General features: G+C 47.9%; 1 protein-coding gene across 4 annotated transcripts in view; it reads left to right on the top strand.

Moving 5' to 3' along the window:
- Positions 1-21439, top strand: part of GARNL3 (GTPase activating Rap/RanGAP domain like 3) — a 146637-nt gene that overhangs the window by 4121 nt on the left and 121077 nt on the right. For 3 of the 4 annotated variants that reach the window (XM_046022178.1, XM_046022175.1, XM_046022174.1), the window contains exon 2: positions 11739-11909. In XM_046022178.1, the coding sequence (XP_045878134.1) occupies positions 11767-11909 (143 nt within the window). In that variant the 5' untranslated portion in view covers positions 11739-11766. Of the gene's footprint in view, positions 1-2206; positions 2227-11738; positions 11910-21439 lie in introns of those variants that run through there. The other variant, XM_046022176.1, reaches the window with a different exon arrangement.

The following is a 21439-nucleotide window of genomic DNA, read 5'->3' as shown; positions in this document are numbered from 1 at the left end:
AGAAAGTTCGGGGTGGGAATCGGGCATGTGCGGACGCTCAGGAAAGCTCTGCAGGTGGTTCTAACAGACAACCAGGGACGAGAGCCTCCACCTCACCTGGGGGCACACTGCCAGCTCAGCCTCCCCTACTCCAAAGTCCTCAGTGACTTTGTGTCAAGTTTATCGACTTGTGTTTGTTTCAAGTTTAAATTTCCCGTTGTGTCAAGTTTAAATGCCACGGCCTCGTGTGTGGGGCCTTTCAGAATCTGGTTTAACCATATTTACTCAATCATGTTGACAGCAGGAAGAAATGGCATGACTTTCAGAATGACAGCTGTCTTTGCTAAATGTCCTGTGTCCATTTTATGGTTAGCTGGCGGGCAGACACTGCCTGTGATGAGTGTGAAGGAACAAGGTGGGGCGTGGCCCAGGCTTTAGGCTTCCAGGCAGGTGGCAGTGAGAGTCGAGCTGGGAAGTCTGGGGGCCAGAGGGCAAGACACTGATGTTGTTAAATCACTTGCCCTGGGTGTGTTTGTCCTCATTTTGTAGGAAGCCGTATCAGATAGTGTTCCAAGGAGGACTTTGGAGGGAGCCCTACCCAAGTTCAAGTTTCTTTTTACTTGTCACGTGTGTAGCCTTGGTCGAGTTGCTTAACCCTCTAACCCTTGATTAACTCGTTTGTAGAATGACATAACACCTAACTCACAGGACTGATGTCAGCTTTAAAGGAACTAATTTATGCAAAGTGCTAAAAAGAGCTTCTGGCACAAAGCTTCACCAAATGGCAACTTTTCCGGACAAAAGTGATTCACGTTTATGCGCAAGTTCTCAACCTTTCCCTTGTCTTGCCTCATTAAAATTCTAGCTTTACCCATTCAATTTTTCCTCCTCCCCTACTACCCTCCCAGCAAGGTCCTGCCTTGCTTTTTTGCATTTTTGAGCTGCAGATTTAGGAAGAGACAGACTGAAGAGAACAGTGGGTACACAGGGCACTGGTTAGAACTGGCTGATAAAAAATTTTAAGGGGCTGCTTAGTGGTGAGAGGTACAGAGACACCTACTTTGGATGAGGGAGGCTAATAGGTCTCCCTGTTGTTTTTGTTGCTCAGTGATATATTTTAAGAAATATACCTGTTACCTTTTGTGACTCTGTGGTGATCAAGAAATACAGTTAATGAACTTGAGTTATTTTAAGTCACCATTGCTGCGCTATGTCATTTTGGCTGCAGCCTTTCATAGAGCCGAACCACAGACGAGCCACAGTATTGGCAGGGTTACACAGTCAGACTGAATTTGAAAGGCAAATTCTAAAGATCAAAGATGGTCAGCGTTGAAGGGAACCATAGACATCATGTAGGTTTGCCTCCCAGAGCGCGGGGCTTCAAGTGTGGCCCCTGGACCAGCAGCATCCACCAGCTCGAGATGCAAATTCTCGAGCCCAACCCCAAGTGTCCTGAATCAGAATCTCTGGGGATGGGGCTCAGGAAACTGTGTTTGGAAACCAGGGCGCTCTCTCATCTCATGCAGTGGTCCTCAAGCCTCACATAGAGAATCACCAGGAGGGCTTCTTGAAAAAGGAGGACCCTACCCCGACAGATTCTGCTTCACTAGGTGGCGGCAGGTCTATGAGTTGTATTTCTTTTTTTTTTTTTTTTTTAAGATTTTATTTGTTTATTTGACACACAGAGAGAGATCACAAGTAGGCAGAGAGGCAGGCAGAGAGAGAGAGAGATGGGGAAGCAGGCTCCCTGGAGAGCCCAATGCGGGACTTGATCCCAGGACCCTGAGATCATGACCTGAGCCGAAGGCAGAGGCTTAACCCACTGAGCCACCCAGGCGCCCTATGAATTGTTTTCTAACAAGCTTACAGTACTGCCGGCCCAGGGACAGACTTTGAAAACCACCCCACTAGGGCAACGCAGGCATCTTTCCTATAACAGCCCTCCCAGCTGGTCACCTTCCGCTTATTACATCTAAGGTCAGGGAGCCTGTACTGTAAGCCTCTTTGTTATTGGGCAGCTCTTTTGCCTTTCCCTAACAGCACAGTCAAAGCCTGCCTTGTTATGTTGACCGCCCATCATTCCTGATTCTGCTTTGACAGCTGCTTGTAGCAACAGTGCCTGGGGTTCTGATGCCAGGTGAAAAGCCGGGGCTCGGACTGCAGGGCACAGACTCGGTGGTCAAGCGGTTCTTATTCCTGGCACCCCGTTGTGATCATCGAGCAGTTCTTGAGCTGTGAACAGGACGAGTAAGCCTCACGTCTTTTCTGATTGGTGCCTGACCAGTTGTTAATACCCTTTAAGATTATCAAGGTCGGTGAATGACAAGCAGAGAAAAAGGATTGGTTCACGGAATTTGCAGAATCGCAGCGTAGACCAAGCAAGCTCTGGGAGAGGGTAAATCCAGGTGTTCAGATTACGTCATCCGTAGGCTTTCTTCATCTTCTGGGTGGACTGTGTTTTCAAGGTCTTTCCTCCTGGAGGCAAAGAAAGTTAACTGTTTCAGGCTTACTTTGTTCCAGCGTGCAATCCCAGCAGAAGGACCCTGCCTCTCTCTCAATATTTCTAGAGCGTGTTTCCCAAGCTTGACATTCATTGGCTCTCTCGGATTGTATGCTCACCCCTGAACCAGTCTTTTCGGCTAGAAGGGGGTAAAACATACTCCTTTGGCTGGGCTGTAGGGTCGAGGGGAACGGGGAGATTGGATCACTTCCATCCGTAGACACCGAGAGGCAGTGACAGCCCGAAGGAAGAACCGCAATGGCCAGAAGAAGTAGAGTGGATACTGGGCTAGGCACCACACCCCCCCCCCCCCGAAAAGTGCCATTATATCTGGGAAGCTTTCCAAACTACATACCCAGATGCCACCCCAGAGTTCCAACGCTAGGTCGTCTTTATTTTTTTTTTTTAGTTCTCATTGTAAAAGACTACCTTAGTTGAGCGTTTAAAGTATGCTTACTAAGTTTAGCCACAGTGGGTGCAGAGCCCCACAGAGACGAGATTTAGAATCACAAATAGAAAACATATTTTCTGCTTTCTTAAATACTGCTTCCTACATAGTGGCTTCCTTGTTAGTAATGCATATAACCTACACCTTGTGAGAACAAATTTGGTGCCAAGACAAATGCTTGCTTGTTCCTGAACATGACTTTTGAGGCCAAGATGGGATCCGAAAAGAACAATTATCCATTATGCATTGCGTTGCCTTCTTCTTCCTTATGTTTGTCCTGACTTTCAGATTCTTGGATTTTTTTTTTTTCTTTTTCTCCAGGAGACTCTTGTCCCCCCACCAGGTAGTTTTGTAAGCAATTATTTTAATATGGGCTGTTTTCATGTTCTTCATTTCTCTATATTATATAGTTATTCTTCTTGCCTGTGCTGGGCCCTTAAGTATTTAATCACCAATAAATCTGCTGCTGTCAATTTTCTTTTGGAAAAACAGCAGTCTTCCTGGGAAGGATTATTAAGAGCTGTCTTATATTAGGCTGACATAATGGGCTCTTAGGGCCAACAGAAGAAAATTAATTTTCATATTATGTCTGTTCTCCTAAGAGAAGGGAAAAAACAACTTTTATTATTCACCAAGAGTTTAAGTTAATACAAACCAGCTTCCCTTCTCAGAGGAAGACAATAGTCAAATTCAGTTTGCTTTAGGAGGTTAATATGAGAAATTATGTTGGGTTGTCTGGTTTCCAGAGCTGAAGATCTGAACAGAGATGGAGGCCAACAAACAACGCTGTTAGAAAATGATAAGAAATTTGGCCTGGACAGTGAGACTCACTGCTGGTTTTCCTGTGGGGGGAAAAAATTCTAAAGCGGCACATGCAAGCGTAGGGGTGTGGGACGATAGGAGCCACGCATCTGCTTGTCTCTAGAACCAGGGTCTTAGAGGGCAGGAAGCGAATGGGAGCCAGCAAGGAGGTGCCGCTGCCCAAGGAGGTTTTGGTTAAAGACTACTCCTGTAGCGAACCATAAGAGACTATGGACTCTGAAAAACAACCTGAGGGTTTTGAAGGGTCAGGGGTGGGAGGTTGGGGGAACAGGTGGTGGGTAATGGGGAGGGCACGTTTTGCATGGAGCACTGGGTGTTGTGCAAAAACAATGAATACTGTTACGCTGAAAAAATAAATAAAATGGGAAAAAAAAAAAAGACTACTCCTGTAGGATTGCTTGTAGAAGTAAAAAAAAAAAAAAAGTCCATTGGGAGCATATCAATACACTACTAGTAATTTGATACCAAAAAGATTAAAAAGATAGATAGCAATCTCTGTTCTCTGACTTGAAAAGGTATTTAGGATGCTCATATGTGTTAAATGAAAAGGACCAGGTGGCTTCTGGTGATAACAAGTGTGTAGAATTACAAATAGAATTTGAAATTTTTCTAGTAGCTGTATCTTTTTTTTTTTTTTAAGTGAGCTCCACGCCCAATGTGGGGCTTGAACTCATGACCTGGAGATCCAGAGTCGCATGTTCTACGGACTGAGCCAGCCAGGCACCCCCTCTATGAGCCGTAACTCAGAAAGTAAAAAGAAACTGGTTAGTTTATTTTGTTTAACTCAATATATCTAAAATGTGACCGTTTTAACATGTAATCAGTATAAAAATAAGGAAGATAATTTACTTCTTCTTTCGGTACGTTCTTTGAATTCCGGCTGATGCATATTTTACACTTGCAGCACCTCCGTTCAGACTGGCCGAACGTTAAGTCCTCAGTAGCCACGTGTGGCCTGTGGCTCCCGCAGCGGGCAGTGCAGAGACAGAGTTCAGGCAGGAAGTTTTTGAAGGAGCGTATCAGAGTTTTTGTCTGTCCCGTAGTGTGACTGTGAATCATAGTGAAATAGGGAAAGGAAAAAAATGCGGGGAAGAAAAAGATACCAGGAGACTTTAGGAAAATGAAATCACTTAGGTTTATTAGGAAGGACGACTATGATTTGATGGACTTTTATTAACTGTTCACATAAACCCCAAGTAAGATTTAGACTTTGAGGGGTGCCTGGGTGGCTCAGTAGGTTAAAGCCTCTGCCTTTGGCTCAGGTCATGACCCCAGGGTCCTGGGATCGAGCCCTGATCGAGCCGCATCGGCTGCATCGTGCTCTCTAGGGAGCCTGCTTCCCTCTCCCTCTCAGCCTGCCTCTCTGCCTACTTGGGATCTCTGTCTGTCAAATAAATAAATAGAATCTTTAAAAAAAAAAAAAATAAATAATAAAAAAAGATCTAGACTTTGAGACTTAAATGTGAAAACATTGTGTCATGGATACATGATGTAATTAAAAAATTTTTTTATTTTGGGGAAATCAAGATAAATTAACAGTTTAAAAAAAAAAAGCAAAAAACAGTGAGGGCCTGGTTTTCTGTGTCAAATTCTACTGATAGGCCAAACAGGAAGAACTTAGACTTGACCATTGAGTTTAGCATCATGGGGTCCTCGGTGGCCGTTTGACAAGAGCTGTTTCTTTGGAACAGTGAGGAGGAAAGTCTCACTGGCCGGGCTTCAGGAGATAAAGGAAGGGGACTGGAAACAGTCTAGTCAGCTCTTCTTAGGAGCAGAGGGGCTGTACGTCGAAAAATTGTTGGTTTTATTTTATTGGGTTTTCCGCTTTTGTTTCATAAAGATGTTTGTATCCAATGGGAATGATCGAGCAAAGAGGAAAGATTTCAGCAGGGGAAGGAGAGGTATTACTTGAAAAAGAGAAAAATCAGAGAGGATATAATAGCTGCCTGCCCACATTTGAAAGCACGTCAGATGAAAAAGGAATCCGGCCCACTCCACTCTGCGTATGGCCCTGGGCTCGACCTGAAATCACAGTGGGCATGAAGGATAATCAGACAGATTGGGCTCAGCACATGAAAGTACATTCCGGCAGTCAGTGCAGCGCGTGCCAGCATGGCTTCCTTCGAGACGCAGTAACGTTTCTATTACCGGAGATGTGAAAGCCTCTCTAGGTTAGACCAGTACTTCTCCACTCTTTTGTGTTTCACGCACACTTTTGGAGACAAGAGCTTTTGGCGGCACACTTGAAAACGTGCAAAGCTGCGTTAAGCTGGGCAGTGCCGGCAAGAGCATAATGGTCCCCACTCCTGCAGTGACCCGAGAAGCATCCCCAATTAGCGTGCCGTTCTTTGGGTTGTCCTTTGGCACGTCTTTGCTGTTTGAGCAGAAACGCTTAGTGCTGCAAGCATGCTCGCTTTTGTATTCCAAAGGCAAAATTTCCACATATTCCAGAAAAGTACATAGTTTCTGGTTCTTGCCCCTGGAGGATGTGCCCACCATTGCACACCCACCGGCACAAAATCCCGCCCTACTGTGTGCTCCGCACAGGGTCCCATGAGCTGTTAAGCTCAAAATCCAGTCTGGCAAAGATCGCTCTAAGACTACGGGTCAGGAATCGGTTGCTCACCACAGAACCACTCTACCTAGTATAAGCAGAATGAAATTTAATAGTGACTTAGGGAATTAAGTGCTTATAAGCAGACTCTAGTCTGAGCCCCCAAGGAATGGCTCCTAAGCCCCAGAAACCACCATGGTCTGCCATGGCCGAGAAGGCTTCCATTTCTACCAGAAGCTGAGGGTCAAGAAGCTGCCAGCCCCTGAGTTGACCGCAGAGCCACGCTGCCAACCCTGCCTTGATCCCAAAGCTGCCACTTTGGCTTCGGAAAGCCATGGAATCAAGCAGTCACTGACTTCGGAACCACCACAGCTCCATCACGACCTATAGAAGCAAGACGGCACCCTGCATCCTCTTTGTGAATCCGCCAGGCTTCATTCTGAGTGAGAGGCTCTCGTGGGCACATCCGATGTGCAGAGTCTTAATTCATCTCCAGAACTCTACGCTGCAAAGAAGGGTAGAGCCTTGACATTCTCGCTTTCTAACTTTTGTGCCCTGGAATGGGGCCGAAAAGGCCTTCCGCAATGTCTGCCGCAGACAGCATCTTTCCCCAATCAGGGGAAAAATAAATTAGACATACTGATCAAAGATCAGTAGCACGCTGGTGAAGGTTCCCGTACGGAGGTAAAAACGAGAAATCAGGCCACAGCTCAGTGCTTGAAGCGCACTGTACGTATCAGTGAGTCTATAGTGAGCACAGACAGGAGTTAGGACATACATACATTTGATGACGCGGGAGAAAAGTGTTTTTAGAAGGCCTGCTAGCCGGTAAGTATTTTCCCGTGTCAGGGCCTTGGCTCAGCCTGGATTGATGTTTTGCAAATGGACTGTCTTTGCTCCATGCACTTGTCACAGTCCTCACAAAGTAGCTGCCTGTCAGTGGCAGGCAAAGAAATAGAGCAGGTCCCACAGCCGTCTGACTCAAGCCACCAGTGACCTCATTCAAGAGCCGCCAAAACAGCCTGACATCGTCTCCCTTTTCCAAATGACTGTTTCCCTCCTGGTTTGGCGCTCACACAGTCACTCATTCGGCAGCCATCGAGCACTTCTGCGTGCCATGCTCTGGGTATACACCGTGAACAGGACGAGTGGGGTTCCTGCTCTCCTGGAGCGAACATTCTAGTGGAGGGAGGAGACAAGGTACCGGCAAACGAATGCATAACATTTGGGGACAGAGCGAATCTGCCTTCTGGTGCCCCGAGCTCTGCTCCCGTGGCGGCGGAGCTGGTTTGAAGAAAGGCAAGAATGATGATTTGCACTTGGTTTAAGGTTGCTTTCAGCCAACAGTCAGAGCGCAGACCAACGCACGAGGTCAAGAATGCAGGGGAGTGGGTGTGGCTCCCAGAAGGCGTCTGGGTTCCTCAGGGGATTTCAGCAAAAGCTCTGTAGGAGAAGGCGCTTGTACCAAGGGGCCTATTGGCCACTTGGAAGTGGAAGGAGCCAGACCTGTGACCTTGTAGCCTTTCCTTTCTGATACGTGTCAAAAATCTTCTGGTCTGTACATCTGCTGTTTGCAAACCTTTTTTCATAGGTCCCGTGCTAGTTTATTCCCGCATGTTCCTTCTGGAACTGAAGCAGTTCTGTCTAGGTGTGGGTTTCCCCCTTAACGACATGGGCAGATTCACTTTGACCCCCACCCCCCCCCATCCCTAGTCATCTGAGCAATGGGGAAGCTTCTCTTTCGGAGCTGGAGCTAGAGGCCCGCCCGGATGCTCCTCGGGAAGCGGGAAGGGTCCAGAGGCAAGTGGGAATGTGCCATCTGTTCTTCCTCTCTCCTCAGGTTTTCCCTCCCATCTGCCAGGCTCCTGTGCCTGTGGGGCTTGCGGGCCCATGGCAGGACTCACATCGAATTTTCCACACCCCCCCCACCCTCCACTTCAGAGCAAACAGGCCCCTCCAAAAACAGCCTGGGTCAGAGTGATTTCCCGAGCACCTTCTTCTGGTGGACTCAAATGTCCCTTTGGCTATTATCTTTCAAGAGGGTCAAATAATTCCCAGGGTTCACTTTTTCCTCTCGCCTTCACTTTCTTATTAGCACACTGGGGCAGTGGAAATAAAAAAGAGAGAGAAAGAAGAAACAGCTTCTTCCCAATCTTGCTTCTGCTTGCAGCCCTCATTCCTCCAAATCAGGTATTGTCAGGCCTTTCCAGCATTCTTGCCCATGTCCCTCGCCGGATGCCGGGTGCCTGGGACTCGGTGGTCGCTTTCATTTTGTCCCATAAGGATTGTACACAGCAGACCTCAGAGCGTGGAGTTGAGCCTTTCTCTTCTTTCAGCAAGTTTCTTCTATATATTGAGCCATTTTTGCTCATCTCCACGGGTTCCAAGGAGTTTTGCCAATGAACACGTGCTCTGCCATCCTTCCAAGAAGTTTCTCAGCTGCTAGATATATCCCACAGTGAGACCGCAAAGCTAAAATGTCAGGAGATGAAGAGGCACATACGTTTTTGAAAACTGGGAAGGTAAGACTAAGAAAACCTAACAAGTGAATAAAAAGATTAAAACTCACAGTGATGGGACGGAATCAAGAGTTAGAAAACGAAGTTCAAGAATTAGCTGAAAGGATGGAAAAGAATGAAACTCCACAAGTAAAGTTATGGCAAAAGATAGGTATGTTTAAACAGACTTTTTTTTTTTAAAGATTTTATTTATTTATTTGACAGAGAGAGAGATCACAAGTAGGCAGAGGCAGGCAGGAGTGGGGGCGGAGGGGTGGAGAAGCAGGCTCTCCGCCGAGCAAGGAGCCCGATGCAGGACTCGATCTCAGGATCCCAGGTTCATGACCTGAGCCAAAGGCAGTGGTCTAACCCACTGAACCACCCAGGTGCCCCTGTTTAAACAGACTTTTAAAGATTCAAGGGCTGGAGAATCCCATGCTAAGACAATGAAATAATCTAAGTATTTAAAGATCAAATTAAGAGAAAAGGTGGAATGTAAGCAATACACAAGGTTCTCTCGTTCTAGAGTTGTACCTGTAGGGGCACGCAGCGGGCTCAGTCGGAAGAGCACGTGACTCGATCTTGGGGTTGTGAGTTAAGCCCCAGGTGGGGTGTAGAGATTACTTAAATAAAACTTAAAAAAAAAAAAGAAAAAGATGTACTTCTAGTGACTGATGTACAGAGATGTCTAAGACTATGTTTAGGTAGGAAAGCAGGTCACAGAACGTCGCGCCGTCTCCAGACATAGGTCACGCAGAGCACCGCAGATAGGTAGAGAACGGAGCGCTAGGGAGTGCACTGCTATGTTAACGGGAGGTGGGAAGGGAGCGGAGGTAGGGATGCATCAGATCGCCCCAGGTGCTCTCACCATTTCTGGCTGCTTCTCTCCCCCTCTTCCCTGCGCTTTGGATCAGGCACCCACGCCAGCCCTCACTCCCCTGCAGTTGCTCCGCGTATATGCGTACTTGGGGGTTTGCCCCCCGACCCCACTGTGGCACTCCGCGCCTTATCTCGGGCTGTGTGCCTGGAGGGACACTGTCCAAAATGTAAAGCGAGCTACGTAGGTGATTTTTCATTTCCTAGTAGCCACGTTAAAATTAATCCTAGTATTCTTAGACTTTTATCTTCAACATGTAATCGATAAAGAAATTCTGAATGAGATGTTCTAAATCTTTTTTCACATGTATTAAGTCTTGGAAATCAGCGCGTATTTTCACGTTTCCACACCTCTCTCTGCCCACGTATCCATTGCTTATTGTCTTAGGTGGCTACTCAGGACAGCCCAGCTCACCCAAACCGGAGCTGTCCCCACAGAGGACTCTGCCTGCAAAGAAACCATACATCCCCGCCCTGCTTCCTCCACTCCCTTATGGCTTTTTTTTAGGAACACTTTCTTAATAATTTTTTTGCATGTATTATTATTATTATTGTTGTTAGGCGTAGTAGTAATTTTTTAAAAATCTAGAAGGTTAAAAGGAAACAAAAAGTTATCTCTCACCCAGAAGCCCTGCTTTGTGGTTGGTTTGTTGATTGCCAGGGTAGCCGCAAACTCTAGGGAGCCTGGATTTCAGATCACTTGGGGGATGGGGCAGATGGGGTGTCCCACGAAGTAGAGAACAACTGATAACACCCCAGGAACCTGGCTTCTTGCCGTCGGTCAGGTGTGGAAAGCTTGAGCCTCTGTTGTCTGTCCAGTTGCTGCCGAGATCAGTAGCCTCAAGCCATCCCAGGGTGAGATGATCTGGAAATCTGGCTCAGGTATGCAGCACGGGGCTCCCCGGGCCCACAGCAGGCCCCGGGGGAAGTTGGGTCAGGCTCAAAGAGGAACGGCAGACGGGCCTGGCAACAGAGAACTTTTTTTCATTTGGAACATGCCCGCAGCCTAGCTGGGAGGTCGGTAGCAGCTGGGGAGTGGGCGGAGACTCCCTTCCCTTGGCACCCAGCTCCGCGGCGGGATGGTGGTTCCCTTGGCAGGTGCCTCCTCCTCGGGGATCACACCGCTTGAGCTGGTCCTTACGAAGGCATTCTAAGGAGTCCCTTTTGACCAAAGTGCCTCCGAAGATGGCTTTTGATTTCTGTGTTTGCATTTCCAAGGAACTGGATTTAGTTTGTTCATTTGTCTGGCACTGAAGGCGGGGGTGAGGGAAGAAGGGGGCGGGGGCTGCTTATTGGCTCAGAAAAGAATTCCAGTCCAGAGCTGAGACGCCTGCGTTTCCCTAACGAAGCAGCCCCTTCATCCCAGGACCACCTCTGCCGCCTTTCTCACTGTGTCCTCAGGGAAAGGAGCAGGCAGGTTGCAGGAGCACGTTTCTCAGTTTATTCTCACAGGCAGCTCATTTACTTATCCCCCAGGCCTTTGCTGCTCGCCTACTGTATGTGCCATCGGTCTCGAAGGGTCGGTTTGGTCCTTTCTGTCTACAGTGTCGTTGCCAGTGTAGGCCCTTCTGACGGCTTTTCCTGCACATTTTAATTGGAAATAAGGAGAGAAATCCACGCACCCTTGGACTCCCGCAGTGATGGAGGTCCCCCCCTAGCTCATCGCCAAAAGCACTCCCATCAGAACAGTCTCTTACCGAATGAGTGTTGCCGTCCTGAATGAGTCTGTGATGGCTTGAGTGCTCACTGGTCCTCCTTTTACCTTGGACCCCACTCACTTGACTTTGTGGATGACATGGCTCAGTACTGAGGGAGGGGACAGGATGGCATAGGGCCCAGGGGCACACGCCTTCCTTCCCCACAGCATGGGCGGGTATGGCTCTGCGCAGTCTCGGGGGTGGCGGGGAGGGGGCACCCGGGTCTTGGAAGGGCCTTGGCTTTGCCCCTCCCAACTTCCTCATGGGGCCGGCCTCGAGGTAGGGGTGCCAGCGTAGGCCCGTGACTGGCCGGCCCACCCGTCTTCTCTGCTCTCAGTGCCTCTCTCACCTCCTTCTGCTGCAGCTCGGCGCCTCAGCCTCCAGGCCCACCGATGGAGCCGCTGAGCAAGGGGTCCTGTCGGAGTCAGATGGCGCAGACCCTTCTGTGGAAAGCCAAGTCGTCTCTGTCCTTCGGCATCCAGCCTCTGCAGTCATGGCCAACAGAAGACCCTGAAGTAGAGTCCCAGGTCAACCTGTAAGTAAGTAGAAGAAACATCATCTTTGGGGGCCCATGTTCACTCTATCCTGCAATCCCTTCGTGGTCAGGAAGAAAATACTTTTTACCTTTTTGGGGAGAATGGGGAGGGGGAGAGGGCAGTGGATGTTTGGTTCAGAGATTTCCTTTCTGTCCTCCATGATGCCTTCCTCGTGTATTTCTTTATTTGCTTGGCAGTGGTCACGGAGCATCCACTGTGCCCAGGCCCTGTGTCAGGCATGGTGAGCAGAATAGATTCAGTTCCTGTCTTCGGGGCATTTGCAGCTTATGGGACAGATAGCCCTTCATCAAAGAATCACGCAAATGCATACTAACAAATCGTGACAAGTGCAATGAAATGTGTTGCCTTGATTCAATAAACATTTAGAGAATGCCTTCTGTGTGCCAGCAGCATCTTGGGGATATAAGAGAATAAGGCAGTGTCCTTACCCTCGAAGAACAAATCCTATCTACAAGGGGAAAAAAAATCCAGTATTATTTAGAGGAAGTGATAATAATAAGGACGGTATAAATAATAGGGACCCAAGTCCCGGAGGGTGGTAACCGCCTTTCCTGTTTACTCCCTGACTCCTTGGGCCTTTGTTATGATGCACAAAAATATCTGCTGGATGAATGAATAAATGAATGAAGACAGTACGAAATAGGGAGCTTAGTTCCCCCAGGGAAGCAAGGAGGTGCAACAATATGATTGACTTATGAACAAATGAGATGCCTCATCGATTCAATGTGACAAATATTTATCGATACTTGCTGTACCCAGTGCGTCTGTGAAACTAGTTCATAGCTGGGGGCAGGGATCAGGATCACCTGACAGCCCCCCCCCCACCCCATTCCAATTCAGTGGCTCTGGAGGTGGTGAAAGGACTCTTTTGCCTTCCCGGAACTTACGGCCTATCCAGGGAGACAGACAGGTCACCAAATAACTCCAGTCCTGCTTGAAAAGAACCCAGTATAAAGTGCTTCCGGAGTAAGTTCTGTGCCGGAGCGCGGGAACACCGGGCTACACCGGGGGAACACCGGGCTACACCGGGGTAACCGCGGAGATCAACCTGGTAGGATAAGCTGTAGCCAGGACAGGAGCAGGGGAAGAGACCGCTTGAAACAGGGAACTACAGAGCTAAGGCTAAGATCCATAAAAAGTATGTTTTAGCAGCGTTGGCAGGTGTTAAACCTGTGGTTCTCAACGCTGATTGCACGTGAGAATCAACCCTGGGAGCTTTAAGAACAAAGGAGCTGCGTCATTCCTCCAAGATTCCAGGTTCTGGGGTGAGACACAAATACCAGGCCTTTATTTATTTATTTTTTTTAAATCACTTAACAATTTTTTTTTTTTTAAGATTTATTTATTTGACAGATAGAGATTACAAGTAGGCAGAGCGGCAGGCAGAGAGAGAGAGAGAGGAGGAAGCAGGCTCCCAGCCAAGCAGAGAGGCCGATGCGGGGCTCGATCCCAGGACCCTGGGATCATGACCTGAGCTGAAGGCAGAGGCTTTAACCCACTGAGCCACCCAGGTGCCCCAATACCAGGCCTTTATAAAGCTCCCCAGGTGAGTCTCACATGCTGCAAAACTGAGAAACGCTACTTTCGCGAAGGCGACCGTAGGTAAATAAATACAGAAGTTAGAAGCAGCTTGTATGCCTCCCCAAGGGGGTCTGAACTTTCCAACTCAGGCAGTGGGAGCCTTTGATAGCCTTTATGCTATGAAGAGATGAGGCAGTTTAAAAAGTACAAGGTTCACATCGTTTCGAAAAATTCATGATTGCCAGTTCCGTCGTGGATTCTTCGAGACAGTGCAAAATCCAAGCTAGAATAAGACAAAGATCATTAGATAAATGCCATCAGTACTAAAAAAGGGTACAGTTACATCTCTGGGGGCAGAAGATGCTTAGTCTCTTGCTTTTCGGAGTGACCACCACACCTTCCATAAATGGCCCTTTAATGAGAATAGGAAATTTAATCTGAAACCGAAACCTAAAAGTTCAGTAAATACTGAGTTATCTGGGCAGAATGATCCTGTCGCTGGCCAAGAAGTGAGACAGGGGCGCCATCCACCGAGGGTGCAAGGACGACCCTTCGCTGTCCACGTGCGGCACTTCTGGTGCCGCCTCTTTTTTCTAGACTACAAGTCCCACAGTGCTCTGCGCTCATGGCCCAGTCAAAGGGTGTGGGCAGGGCTGCGGGAGAGCCTATGAGATGCAGGGGAAGCAACCAAATTGGCATCTGGAGGGCCCTATTGGTAAGTTTTCTGGTTAAGGGTGGGCCCAGGCTGTGGTGATTGGCGGCCGCCCGGCTGGCTAGGCTGCAGGGAGAAGGGGTTAGTGAACCGAGTCCAGATTCCCAGTCAGACGCAGGGGCCGGACTTGAAACTGATTTTACCAGGAGTCTGATGTTGGATTCCCTCTGGAAAATGGGCTAGAAAGATGTGTCTGCAAGAACCGCTGCCGTTCTGTGGGCCGCTCATTCATTCATTAACTTGTTCATTCAGCAATATTTATTGATCTCCCGTGTACCAGGCACGTGTGCAAAAATTCTAAATGCGTTTTCTCATTTGGTCTTCATGAAAAACCCGATGAGGTCGCTACTGTTAGCTCCATTTTACAGATAAGGGAAGTGAAGTCCAGAAGGGTTGAGACACGTCCAAGACAGAGCCTGTAAGTGACAGAGCAGGGATTTTGAACCTAGATTTGTCTAGCTCCGGTGCAGATCTGCTAACCTCAGGGTGCTCAGCCATGCAATCACGAGCAAAGTGTTTATGCAATGTAGGCGTCCACAAGGCGTCTTGGTATATATACGCATACGTGTTCAACTGAAAAATATAACAACAGTATCTTGCGGGACACCAATCTGGACAGATTCTGATATCAGACAATTCACTGAGCATCTGTGTGCTCTGCTGAACCGTGTGCTAGGCACTGGGGATGCCGAGAAAGCCTCTCCTTCCGGATGAAAGGGGCTGAGGAAAGTGCTATTCCCTAGGGCAGTGCAAGGAGATTTCCCAGTGGAGGGAATACCTAAGGAATAGAGCTTTACCAGGCAGCGGTGGGAGAGGACTTCCCAGACAGAGGTGACCGTATGTGCAAAGGCCAGCAGCATCAAAGCACTCTGTTTAGAGAACTGTGAGCAGTCTCCTTTGGCCAGTGCTTCTTGAGGAAGGGTGGGTGGTGAGCCTGGGAAGGTAGACAGAAGCCTACTTAACCACTGGGGAGTGGGAGGCCTTAACCACCCGCTAAGAAGTTCGCTTTTGAGTCTGTAGGCTGGGCCATAGCATGATCAGATTTGCTAATTGGAAAAATAACTGGTGTCAGCGGGCAGCTAAGTTGCAGCAGGATAAGGCTGGTGGCGGGGGACCGTATTAGAGCGGCCAGCGAAGAGATACAAGCGTTCTAATGAGTGGCAGGAACCATGGGGATTGATTCAAGAAATATTAGCGAGGAAGATTAGAGTGGAACATGTGTGGGCAGTGGGGTGAGCAAGTGACCCTCTGAGTTTTGATGTGGGCAACTGAGTGGTTGGTCTTGCCCATTAATGAGAGGGCCCTGAGATCAGACAGTGCAAGATCCAAGCTAGAATAAGACAAAGATCATTAGATAAATGCCATCAGTACTAAAAAAGGGTACAGTTACATCTCTGGGGGCAAAAGTTGCTTAGGAAAGTCTTTTCAGAGACAGTAACATGAAGTGGACCTTGAAAAAGGAGCACCTCCCTTCCTTGATTTTGGTTTGCCTCTCGTGTGGGTCAGTAGTAGGAAGTCTGGAAGCCACATTGAGGGGCGTGTTGTAAAAGATGTTGTACTTGATCCCTGGGCCCCGAGGACCCTCTGAGTGTTGTCTGAGACACCCAAGTGTTGGTTTGAGCCCTGCTTTGGCAAAGTTAATTTCACAGCTGCATACAGCAACGAGGCTGGGAGCCAGATAAGAGATGGACCAGGCTGCGTCTTCTTGGTTGTAAGTTAAATAAATCCAACTCAAAGTAGTTTAGGCCAAAAAAGGGAGACTGCCTGGGTTCACATAACCAAACTAAGGAAAGGGAAGGATCTGGCTTCAGGGATGGCTGGATCCGAGGACGCAAGGGCTGCTCGGCTGGTCCATTTCTCTCTCACTCCCACGTCCTCCGAATCCTTAGCCCTGCTTCTCTGCTGGCCTCCTTGTCTCCTTCTGTCCATGAGTTGTCACCATGTAACAAGGGACATCTCAGGGAGCATGAAACTGGCGAGGAAAAATCTTTCCCATTCATTAGAAGAAACATGGGGGATGTCTGGGCCACGTGTCCACACCTGGTTTTGTGGGCGAGTATGTTACAAGGGGCAAGAGAGCTGGTTCTTGTTTGCCCTGGTGAGCAGAGCAGCTTTGGAGAAGAAAAGGTGGCGGGAGGTAGGAGAACAGGATTCAGATGGGTCATGGAAGCCCTTGGAGGGATTTCAAGATGTGGAGTGTTCTGTAACTGATCACAAAAATAACTTAGGAAGTTTTTTCAAAAATGGGGCTCATGGAACCTCTTTGTTTGGAATCCCTTGTGGTGGGATGCAGACGGCTGGCTCATGGTGTCTGGTGCAACCAGAGCTCTGCAGAGGGAGCTGCAGTCCGACAACCAAAAGTGCTGATCAGACAGGTGTGGAGCACCTGTGACAATAAGGCCATTTCCCTTGGGAGGGGCGCGCGGGAGCCTGAGCTCGAGACTCCGCAGTCCTCACTTCTCCCGACTCATAACTTTGTTTCGGGACCATTACCAACCAGGAATGTGGTAACATTTCTTCTGAGATGTGTTCAGTACATTAGGGGAAAACTCAGAAACACTCTTAGAGAGATGGTTTTCAGGGTCATTCTGCCTTAAATGGACGTCAGGTGGAAAGGGAAGGAAGAAAGTCTGAAAAGTTTTTAATCCCCTCTGAATTATCTGCTAATTCTCTTTTACTTTGATTCGTGACAATATGCTAGCAAAAAGTTGGACTTCTTACAACGGGTAATTCAGACTTCATTTCCCTCACAAGGCTGAATTGGCAGTGGTTTACTTTTTGATCTTTTGAGGAAAGTTGGCAGGTATTTGGAAGAGTTTGTCTTCAAGGGATCATACAAATATCAGGCGGTTTTATACTTGGACACTTTTAAAACAGCTTCCAGAATCCTTGAAAGACCTGGTTTGTTCCTGAATGAAGGGTCACTGAAACTTAAAACACAGGGCTAGAAAGTCAGGTTTTTGGTCTCCAGCTGGGGGAAATTCTGTTCCCCTGTCCTCTTGTTTCCCTAGAGAAACTCCTGTTCCGCTTGCATGGAGGAAAGGGGTTGGACTGCTGACTTGTCCCTCTCTCCTCTCCCCTCTCACCTTTGGGATGTGGTTGCCCGCAGAGCTTGGGTGTTATCTCCCTTCTTGTTTCCATCTAGAAGAACATACCCGAGTCCTCTGGAGACAGGCATAGAGGCCCGCCTGCCTCGGTCTCCCCTGTTGGAGCTCGACAATCCCGAAACAGCAGATCCCCTGACAACCATCCAGGCAAGTCGCCCACGAGTGGCCTCTTCCACGGTCTGACCAGGAGGGATGGGGGACTGACACAAAGCCCCTTTGGCTGTCAGGCTCAGCCACATTTTCTAGGGAGATTCTGATAGGGAGGCAGTTGATATTTTGATTTCCATCTGCCTGACTCCTGTCCCTAAGTCTTAACCGATTCCAAACACGGAGAAGAGAGTGTTCTGGCCTATGGATAAGCTCCCACAGTTCCCACGACGGTGAGACAGGCAAGGATCAGTGAGGGTCCGGTTTGGTTTGCTTCGCTCGTTCTTCCCGGTTTTAACGGAGCATCGGGCACATAGAAAATGCTCACGAAATACTTGTTGGGCGTCAAGTTGACGGGTGATAGAGCAGAGGCGCCGGCGAGGAGGCGTCTGTCTGCAGTGACGAGAGTCTGAGCGAACTCAGAGAACATGGAAGCAGAGAAGAGAGGAGCTGCGAGGGACTGGTTGACACCGTGGAATTCCACACGCGCCCACGGGTGCAAACTGGCGGACGAGCCTGGGCGCTGCGGCAGTGTTGGCAGTAGCAGAAGATTGAAAACCATTACCTCAAGGGAGTCAGCTAAACAAAATATGATGCATCCACTCAGCGGAGTACTTTGTGGCCATAGGAAAGAATACTGGAGCTTTTCGGGTACTGATCTGGAAAGATCTCCAAGATACACTAAATGAAAAAATAACAAAAACAAGGAGTAGAATTGTGTACCACATGCTACCGTTTGTGTGGGGAAGAGGGACAAGGGGACTTGCACTTTTCCTTGGCAGTGGCTCAGCACCTCTGGGAGAAATACAAGAGGAAATGGGGAAGTGAGGGGGCAAGAGAAAGGGAGGCTTTCCCTGTACAACTTTCTAGGCTCTGTGGGTTTCGAACCAAGGGAGTGTGTTCTCTCTTCAAAGAACGAAATACAAGTGCACGGATACAGACACACAACTTTGAGAAGCAACACTGTGCAGGCAGCAGGAATGGCACCGGGTGACCCTCATGATGCTGGATGCGAGGGCAGACCCGGGTGATCGCCTTGAACCTTGTGCCTGGAGGGACTGACCGAGGAAAAGAGGACAGTGGGCTGCGCCACACGCAGGAGTTGGTGTGAGTGTGGTCCGGGGCCGCGTGGCTGTCCGTGGAACCAGAGCCCATCCTTGGTCCAAGTTTGCTGTTGGAGAGAAGGGTCCAAATTGGAGCTTGGGTTTGGGGGGGTGGTTATTAGCTCAGAGGTGATATTTGAAGGCACAGGAGCAGGGCGGTCCCCAGGGAGGACGGTGGCCTGAACCAAAAGGAGAGGATTTTCACCGATTAAGCTGGGCATGGAGTTGAAAATTGTATCGCTGCTTCGTGTGATCTGAGAACCAGGAGGAGTATGGTCTCACTCAGCCAGAACATCCTGGCCCTTTCCCGGGAGCTGAACCTACCCATGGTGTGCCCTGGTCACCACGGGAGCTCGACAGCCCCCGGAGAAGAACAGCTAAAAGCCATCAGGTTTCCTAAGGAGGTTATGCCCCTGCCAAGAATTGTATTCCTCTGACTATTCGGGTTTTCTATTCTTTCAAATTTTATAGTCCTCAAGGGCCAGCAACCCATTTTTTGACACTCACCTCATCTCAAAGTACAGCACAGAACACTATAAGGGCATACTATAAATAGTGACTCGATAGTATTATTCTTTTTAATAGTTGCTCTTGCGGAGCAAAAAGAAATAGTTTCGGCTGCCCTGCCCTAAATTCGCCCAGCTAACACTCATTTTTTATAAGTCCCATTTTGGCCTTGGAAGCAGACTCGTTTTCTTGTCATCTCCTATAGTGATAAATGTTCTCATTAAAATATTTTGCCTCCTACATTTCTGTAAGTTTGGGTGATCTGTTTCTTCACTTTCTTTAAAGCTCTTTCTCACCCTTGGCTTCACAGTCTCATTTTCGTAGACTATCTCAGAATCAGAGCAGCTTAGTGAAGTCAACATTTTCGAAAGCCTTTCAGAAAAATAGTTCGACCTTAAAAGCACGAAGTAAGCTGCTTTTCTTCCGCTATGTGGTCTGAACGTGCCTGCAGGAAAACTGCACACAGATAAGCATGGAGTAGACCTAAATTGGTCCAGAAAATTAGAAGGAGACAACAGAGATCATTGAAAATGTAGCCTGCATCATTTAAAATGACCCCGCTCCCCTCTCCTAGGTCACCTCAAGGTAAAATTCAGTCAGTTCCAGTATTTATTTCTATGCTTGAGACTAAGAGGTTTTCACATGTTGGCACGGACTATGAAGGGGACCAGAATGTGCCACCCCAAAATATGCTACTTTGGCATAAAGATTAGTTTGAGCTGAAGGCAATGCGGGGGAAAAACACACAGGAAGGACTCTCTGGCCTGCCCCCATCTGCTTAAAAGCAGGTCATAAATTTCCTTTTGTAAAGGTTTCCCCTCTCTTCTCCCATACCTAGAGGAGAACAACAACCCTTATCGCCAGAGACAGAGAAGGCAGCAAGATGAGTTTGCATAAATAAGCCTTACTCCAGAACTTGTATCTACCATTAGTTTTGCCCATGGACTTATCGTATCACAATTTGCACTCCTAGAAGCCTCAAATCCTTCTTTTGTTTAGTCACTTCTCCACAATTTGTTGCCCTTTGTTAAAAGGGTATATAAATCCCTGAGTCTAACTGCTTTTTGGAGGGTTTCTCCTCCATGGTGTCCTTGTGTATGTAAAATTAAAAATTAAACTTGTATGCCTTGACTTCTGTTGATCTAGCTTCGTTAAGCTAGATGTTTGGTTAATTCACAGGCCTCCGGTAAAGAACCTAAGAGGGTAGAGGGAAAAATTTTTCCTCCCTGACAGCTATGCTCCTAAAGTGTGACATTTTTATTTATTTATTTATTCATTCATTCATTCATTCGACAGTGAGAGATACATTGAGAGAGAACAGAAGCAGGGGGAGCAGCAGAGGGAAAGAGAGAAGCAGGCCTCCTGCTGAGCACAGACCCCCCCCCCCCCCACATTGTGGGGCTTGATCCCAGGACCCTGGTGTCACGACCTGAGCCAAAGGCAGACGTTTAACGACTGAGCCACTCAGGCACCCAGTATGAAAATTTTAGATTACAACAAATTCTAGCTTGTCACAAAGAGACTTTTTTTTCTTTGTGTTGTTCTTCCCATGTTCTTACCAAGCATACATACACATCTTCTTAATGAGAGGCGTGGAACACGACTTCTGTTTATTGCTTTTTTTTTTTTTAAAGACTATTTATTTATTTGACGGACAGAGGTCACAAGTAGGCAGAAAAGCAGGCAGAGAGAGAGAGGGGGAAGCAGGCCCCCTGCTGAGCAGAGAACCTCATGTGGGGCTCAATGCCAGGACCTTGGAATCGTGATCTGAGCTGAAGGCAGAGGCTTTAACCCCCACTGAGCCACCCAGGTGCCCAACTTGTTTATTCCAATAGTTACTGGGCTCAAACTAGAAATCGTGCTAAGGGCTTCTTCATATGTATTTCCTCCCTAAACCCAACAGCCTTATGAGGAAGGTACATGGTCATCAGTATCTGTGGAATCAATTCTTTATTCAAGCCCCATTTTACGGTTGTACAACTGAGGACTCACAAACGAGTGATCAAGCAGTGAATTAACGGTGGGCTACACAGGGCTAAGTAAATATAGGCAGCACTTACGCATGCGTAATTTCTCTGTTCATACAGATATTTATGGAAATTTAAGGTCAGGGTTCTGTGTTTTCTCTGTATGACATTTTTAAAGAATTTTTTCGTACTGTAATTTACATGCAATGAACTGTACAGATCTTACTTGGCCCTTACACTTGATCCACTTGTTTTTTTCCACCTGATCCGCTTTTTAATGTTACGGGGCCAGTCACTTACACTGAATCCTATCACCTGCTTACTGAAAGACACCAACTGCCAGGCACAGGAAATGTGACCTTTATGAACTGACGGCTAGTGAATGAGGTCACAGTTCTTCCATTGTGTTGGCTCCCGGAGCATTTGCTTTGTTTACTCCTATTA

This window comes from Meles meles, chromosome 11 (genome assembly GCF_922984935.1).
Source record: "Meles meles chromosome 11, mMelMel3.1 paternal haplotype, whole genome shotgun sequence".
In the NCBI taxonomy this organism is placed as follows: domain Eukaryota; kingdom Metazoa; phylum Chordata; class Mammalia; order Carnivora; family Mustelidae; genus Meles; species Meles meles.
Note: the sequence above shows the minus strand (reverse complement) of the source record. Positions and strands in the feature narration are given on the sequence as shown.